The 7809-nt window shown below is 41.3% G+C and overlaps 1 protein-coding gene across 1 annotated transcript; it reads right to left on the reverse strand.

Moving 5' to 3' along the window:
- Nucleotides 1–405: 405 nt before the first annotated feature.
- On the reverse strand, nt 406–7146 carry LOC119176123 (uncharacterized). The gene is made up of 8 exons (XM_037427264.2): nt 6482–7146; nt 5688–5800; nt 5379–5601; nt 4192–4376; nt 3606–3744; nt 3462–3536; nt 709–829; nt 406–509 (listed from the first exon to the last, which is right to left on the reverse strand). Exons 1-8 carry the CDS (start codon nt 6657–6659, stop codon nt 494–496), a joined length of 1050 nt encoding a protein of 349 aa, XP_037283161.1. The 5' UTR covers nt 6660–7146; the 3' UTR covers nt 406–493.
- Nucleotides 7147–7809: the final 663 nt, after the last annotated feature.

The raw sequence follows: 7809 nt of genomic DNA on the forward strand, positions 1-7809 counted from the left end.
GTTGACGTCGGGCTGTAATATTGTCGAATTATCTCCCCAGTTAAAAAAAGCAATTGAAACCAATTGGAAAATTTCCACCTGGTCCAATTGGTTCCAATTGTGAATTAGTACACAATTGAGCCAATTGGACCAATTGGTTTTACACCAATTGGTTTTACACCAATTGGTATAGAACCAATTGGTCCAATTGGTTGTGCACCAATTGGCCCAACACCAATTGGACCAATTGTGTATAATTCACAAATGGAATCAATTGGTTTTATGCCAATTGGCTCAAATGGTATAGTATGGCATGACCAATTGGCATCTAACCAATTGGACCAATTGTTTATATGCCAATTGGCTCAAATGGTACAGGACGTATTGATTAATGAATGCATGTAGACACCTTTGACAAAAATGCAATTATTGTAAAACAGAACATCTTTTATTTACAAACATAATATGCGGTATCTTGCCATGCAGGTCCAGCACTTTGCTACAGCCACATTGGTTAGTCACGCTGCACCCTGCAGAAACAATAAACAAACAGCATTTGCATGAAGGCTAGTTTCATTACAGTTAAAAAAAAAGTGGCTCACAATGAAAAGTGGAATTAAATGCACTTTAGGTTCAATACACATTGAAGTAGAGCCCCAACTTATCAAGCCAAAATTTGTTTACTACTGAAGTTAAAAAAATTGCAAAACAAAATTGCGGTTGGTGTACCTCTTTGCCATCTTGTCGATGTCTGCGATTTTCTCTCCAACATAATGGTTCATTCGCTTCATGAGCGTTTGGACCGCACTGTCTGGGAAACCTTGCTTTTCCAAGCGACGCTTGTAGCAGGCTGTTAAAAAAAGGCATTTAAACATATATAAGATACACAGGTATAATTATTAACATAAAGCTAAATGAATCCATTATAGAATAAAAAATACGCTTTGTTTTTAGGCAGCTGCACATGAAAATTTTAGGTAGCATCTTCAGTGGTGTCAAAATGGCATCTCATAGCAGAAAAGATATCAAAAGCACTCATTATTACTTCGGTAGCAAAGCATTTTGGATATAAATGACACAAAAACAATGCAGAATATAGAACTAATGAATCTATTCATGAAGTTATCGTGAGAAATTTTTTTAAAACAGATTTTAAATGTAATATCAGTTAACCATCTATGAAATTCACCATTATGTATTTTCGCCTCATAAACTGCATACATCATGAGTGATACTATTAAGAAATGTCCCAGAAGAATAGACCTCTACCAGGGTACATCACAGTGCGACGTCGCTAGCGCACGTGGAAGGTGTGGTTGGCGAAGCATTACCTCTGGTGCCTCAGTGCAGTACGGTCGTGCGATGTTTGGGGAAAGTTTTTTTCTTTACTTTCTTTTTTCAAAGCCTAACTTCATGTTACAATGGCGACATCAGCTGTAGTACATGTCAGTGAACATCTAGCTGTGTGGTAAACTGCGTGATGAAATATTTGCCACGCTGGCTGTTTATCTTGAAGAAGTGAACACACGTGGTGGCCTGTGCGAGGAAAAGCGGCATCGTCTTGGAAAATGTGCACTCTATTGTGGAGTGTAGTGTACGTTAAAAGGCATCAACAATATCGGTTCATCTTGACATCTGCAAAGGTGAACCTGAGAAGATTGTGTGTGGTACGTGCAGGGTGAATAACGATGTGGCTTGTTTGCAAAAACATAGGCGCTTGTTTTGGGCTGGTGGCAGCGACCGGTTGTCTACAGAACTTGATTCAAGATTTTAGTGAAGGTAAATATGCATTTGACACGGTCATCTGCGAGTCTGTACATCTCAGCATTTGCGCTCTGTGCAGGAAAAAAATTGCATGATCACCGGGCTGAAAGATACCACTGGTAAAGCTAAATATACGCTTCGCCCCAGCGAGTACACAAACCCAATAAAGGTATAACTCGTTTTATCAGAGGCCTCATATGACTTCATGTAAAAGGCAGAGATTCTTGTTTCACATATACTTAGTACCTTTACTGCTCGATATTCATGAAGTGAAGATGCACACTAGAAGTTTGTGTGTTAGGTCTTAAGGGAACAATGTAAGTATGCGAATACCTTGTATGCATCAGATGCAGTGATGTGACTGTGCAAAAGATAACGTATGTAATTAAGTTAAAGAGTTTAAAAATGCATAAATTTTCAGAGGGGTATGAGGAATGTAGCTGACAACTTTGCTTTAATTTTCACAAGGATTTGTTAACCTCAGCCGAACACACGACAAAGTGTTTTCTTGTTTGTTCTTGTTTCTTTTCCCATTCATCTTCGGTCAGAATTTTGCGGCACGAGTGAGAATTTTCTTCATAACCTCTCGCACAGCAGCTCAAAACCTTGCTGCAGCCAATGCTGTGCCTCGTTTAAAACTGCGATGCACATGTCGCAACGAAAATTGGGTACATTTAGGTCTATACCATTACAATATTTCTCAAAGCATCCGTCACCGTGAATACGTTTGCTTTTGAAGAGGAAAAATGTTTTTTTAATGGCTGCCATCTATGGCAGCCTACAACAATTCACCAAAATTTCAGCCTGACGAATGCAGACACATGCAGCCCTGCTAGTATGTAGAAAGATCCCGCTAGCGGAACTTTCTTGTCAACCAGCCCCAGCGCCGTAGGAAGGAATGGTGGGCACAGTGCTCATAGTGACGTCACATTATTTGCAAACAGGGAGAGGTATCTATAAAAACACCAGATCTGTGCGGAAGGCACAGCACAGTCACAGCGAAAGCTAGAAGAGCGACCTTTCAGAGCCTTTTCGAAACACTCATTGGTAACTAGTACAAGCACACTTGCTTGATACCCACTAGGTCATTATTAATAAATTTATTTGGGTAGTAGGCCAGCATTTGCTATGCTGTTTTTCGTCATTCTTCTGAGAAGCGTGGTATCCGCTAAACACTTGCAAGGAATTTTGTGCCAATTTATGCAGTGACTGACAACGATGAGGAATTATGCCTAAAATGGGTATGCGCCACAGTTAATAGCTCAACAAAAACAAGATTTTGTAATGGGTTGGAGCATTGGATGACCCACTTACTACGCTGTTCACATTGTGCGACAACTGCTTGTTCTTTCGCTGTTTTAAAACGCTTTATAAGTCGTATTAACGCAATTGCTTTCTCGACATCAAGCCTGCCTAAGGCAAGTTTGCCAACAAGTCCCAAGCTCCGGCGTGGCTCAGTGGCAGAATACTGGGCTGGCACCCAGTGGACCAGAGTTCGAGCCCCACTGTGTCATTAGTTTTTTTCGCTATGTTCGCGCAAGACCTGAGTTGTGATCTCACAACAGCTTTCGCTGTAATATATGTGCATAGTACTGGGTCTTGGTTGAACTTCAGCACTGTAAACTGTGCAAAGTGAGGTAACTTAGTTATTGGTGCTTCATTAGAACACCATTTATGAGCTCACACACTGACGAAATGGGATATATGTTGATACTCACTTCGCATGACAGACACCTTCCATGGTGTCAATGGATCCTTTCTCGGCCGATTTGGGAAACGAGGACAATGCTTGCCTGCAGAACATTATACATTAAGCAATTTTAAACACTGCATTACTGGCAGTTCAAAGTACTGGAAATTACCTTGCAATGATCGTCCTTGTAGCTGAGCTGGATCCCAGATTGTCACCAGCAGATCCTTAATGAACAAAGAATCTTTGTCCCGAGCCTGCACACGACGCCATGTTTCCAGCGGAATTCGCAGCCCTTGTCCAATGTCAACCTGCAGAAAATAAAAGCAGCAGTAACACATGAGTGCCATTCACAATGCTTAAATTTAATGTACCATATATAAAGGTTTTCAATTGAGCAGAACTATTCTGTGTGAAGTTCACAAATAAACGCATGTAATTGAACAACAGCTTCTTGCTTATCACATAAAACTAATGCATGCTTTCCTTCAAATTTCACGAAGAAACACTGCAGCTGAGTCATTGAAGCCTTAGTGGTTTACAGTGCACTAGGGCAATGATACACCATGGTTTGTGGGCTGTAACTGGAACATGAGGAAGTGAACGGATCACTTGCAAAGAAAAACATACACCTGTCAAAGAACTAGGCCAGGCTTATGAGCTGAGGATTTCAAGTGTAGTTACTATATGATTGCTGTCATTATGTAGGCACTAAGCACAGCTTTTTCTAAAATAAAACTGAGTCTCAAACATCTCACCAAGCTACCGCCTGATGCACCAGCTTGCGCCTTCAAGGGAGAATGTGGGCACTCTCTGGTGGGTGATGAAGGGGGGGATGGTGTGCTGCTAACTGCTGGAAGAGTGATGTCCATGCTGTGTGGCAGAGGGGTGCCAGGGCTGTGGGACTGAGCAGTAGGCTCTGCACTTTTGTATCTACTGGAGCCTACATGAAAATTGCACATCAGAAACTGAAGTGAACCAACTAACATTGGAACATGGTTATTCGCTTAGAAGGTACATTTGCTACATATAGATGGGGACGAAGGAAGGACACAAGACATAGCGCTAAACTACATCTGATTATTCATTTTTGATGGAACGACCTATATGTACCAAACATGCCAATAACAGCAGTCTTAGTCCAAGCACTAGCAAAGAATAAAGTAAGCAAACTACACTTACCTTGCACACTGCCTATGGCTTATCAATGTTCTGAAATTCTACCTCATTTCTTAAGAGCGTTGTGGAAGCAAAGCTTTCAGGACACTTGTCAGAAGTGTATGAAATTGATTGCAGGAAAGATGCTAAGGCGCATTGCCGGGCTAGTTGGTTGGGGTTCATCATTTATATGGGTATAGCGCACCACCACAAGGACATAAAAAGATCTGCTGTATCTTAACATGATCTTTTCCAGGTTTTACCGGTCTACTGTTATTGTATAAATAGCATGTGTGATCGCAAATGAAACAGTAGTTGCAAGTTAGTGCTAAGTGTGTGTCTCTGTGTCCTTGTGGTGGTGCGCTATACCCATATAATCGCAGGAAAGAAAATGGTGTGAGGACCCCTTCCACGACACCTAAGAATGGACATAGAATTTTTGAACGCTGATAAGCCATAGGCAGTGTGTAAAATGGTGTGTTGTTTTGTAAAACTTTTTTGATGATGCTTGGCCAAAGAGTGCTGTCATAGGCTATTTACGTCCATATAATTTTGCTCCATCAGAAATTAAGCATCAGTTGTAGTTCAGCACTATATGCCTCGTGAGTTCATTCTTCGTCCCCGTGTATATGCGCAGTAGAGTTTAATGATGCAATACCAACTAGCCCAACAAAGCATCCTCGTGAACTTAACTTGCTAAATCATTCTTACACTCTTGTTTACAGAATATTCCTTCTACCAAGAGTGTGTGCCACCACTTCATATATAATATACCAATTAGACTTGCCTTCTCTGATCTTGACTAGGAGCTCCTTTTGGAGATCTCTGTTCAGCCCTCGAAGCTCTACGAGTTCCTCGTTCTGAGCATCTATTTTTTTTTGCATTTCTGCAACTTTTTTTTGGAGCTCATTCAGCTCAGCCTCCTGTGAGGGTGAGACCTTCACAGCTTTTTTCTTTTTTTGTAGAATTTTTAAAAGCCGCTCCCTACTCTCGGAGGGCTTGTCTTGTTCCTAAAAAATAAAACATGAGCAATAAAATACTGGGCAATATTTTCTTTTATGCTTGGTCAAGCAATTACATATAGGGTGAACCATACCTTCGATGGTGCAACATTGCTGTCGCCATCGCTGGCTTGATCAGAATCTTCAATTAGGGGCCTCACCCGCACCCTTTTTCGGGACACAATTTCCTTCAAGTCTTGTTCCGACTCTGGAATACACAACATTCTATTACAGTACAAGTCGTAAGCTAGAAAAACGGTGTAACTGAAGACTACCATAAAAGCAACATGGCCCAAGAGAGCAATATGATTGTAGCAAGAAATGTTAACCTAGAAAAACGTATCTGTCTCAACAGATTGTGATACATACATATAAAGGTTAAAGCTCTTTACATAAGCAAATGACACAAGCTCACGTGTTTGAAAAGGCAAACTAAAAGATTGGTGAACCATCAAGAAATATATTCATGTGTGCACATAATTTCGCGTGTACATTCGAATTTAATGGCTATATATCTGAATCAATTAAATGCTTGATGTCGTTTGATCACATAAATGACCACAGTGCACGCCATATTTACCTGGGTATATGACAAAGAGTGGGTGTACACGTGAGTGTACGCAAATATAATTAGGAAGTTCTACAATTTGTGCGTTCAAAGAAACCTAGAGCGCCTAGCTCACTTACGTTTTTTCATGCATCTGCCTGTTCTAGCCCCCTACATTAAACGGGGCACGTAATTTTAATTTTGCCGAATTGCACGAACTTCGATGAAAATCGCCCTGCACTGACGTATACACGATCGATTTATCGCACGTCACATCGTTGCTGCGTGGAGCACGAAACAATCGAACTAATTCAATGCAGCCTTAAAAATGCACAAACTTACCTCCAACCCGCAAAATTCTTGCGCGGTAGTAGGCACATGTGCCGGTGGAATCGGTCCATTTGACCATAAAGAAGGCTGTCGAATAATCCTCATTCGGATTGAAATTTTTTATGTCTTCCACTGGCACGATTGCCAAATGTTTGTCGTCCTGGTATCGAACGTAAGCGTGAGTAATCATCGCTGCAACGTTCCGATTCCAACACCGCAGACAATCACGCACAACACACAGAACACACTACACACGTTCTCGAGCAGTACGATGCCACCATTACCACGTTTTTTTCCGAAAAGCTGCTGCAAGCTCATTGATGTTGATGCTAGTTAGGCCGTCCTGAAGTGACAAGGATGGCGCCCAGCTAGAACTAAAAAAGCAAAATAAGTTAGACACTGACACTGATGCTAAAATAAAATGTTATTGCTGTTGAAAAATAGTTTGATAAACTTATTATTTGGCATTCAAATCCCCCATAAATAAAAAAGTTACGCCAATTTTGAGGCCATTGTTGAGCTTGTTGGCTCGTTGCACGCAGCAGCGCGGCCATGGAGGCCTCCGTGAGCGCGGCAGACGTCGAAAACAATTTTTTTCGGCTTTTGTGACGTGATAAATGCCAAGAAAAAAACGTTTTCTTTTTTAGGTTGCGTTCACTGACCACTTGCGGTGAGCTATTGTAAACAAACGTATGTTTGGTATGAGGGTGGCGATTTGGGCTTGTTGGTATGGTTGCATGATGATGGATGGTAGCGCAGACAACGAACACGGACAAGAGAAGGCACATAGACACAACACAGCGCTAACTTTCAACAACAGTTTATTACACGCAGATCTCCGTGGTGTATGCGATCCACCACGCCAACGTCACACGTGCGTAGCTCTAAAAACCATCAAATATAACCAACGCGCGTGTTCCAATACTTTACAATTTTATATTTTTCAATCTTTTTTTACTTTTTCTTTCTTCCTTTTATCCCATGTTACCACAAACCCTATCGCGAATACATGTAATCAAGTTCCTTATCTGTCAACACCACTGATGGGCTGCTCACACACGTGTCACCTAGCTCTGCAATTCTGCCGGCCTCCAATACCAACCGCGTCATCTCGTGCCTACTTCTATTGATTATAACCGTTTCCTTGAATTTCGGTGTGCACTTACATCTCTGGCAATGAAGGGAAAGAAAACCATCAGGAACAACACTATTTACTTTGTTATTGTGCTCGCGCAAGCGATCGTTTATGCATCTACTGGTCTGACCGATATAACACTTTCCACAAGTAAGTGGAATGAGGTATACAACACACATGATGCACTCCACAAATAGGTTTCTAT

Source organism: Rhipicephalus microplus, chromosome X, assembly GCF_043290135.1.
Source record: "Rhipicephalus microplus isolate Deutch F79 chromosome X, USDA_Rmic, whole genome shotgun sequence".
Classification (NCBI taxonomy): Eukaryota; Metazoa; Arthropoda; class Arachnida; order Ixodida; family Ixodidae; genus Rhipicephalus; species Rhipicephalus microplus.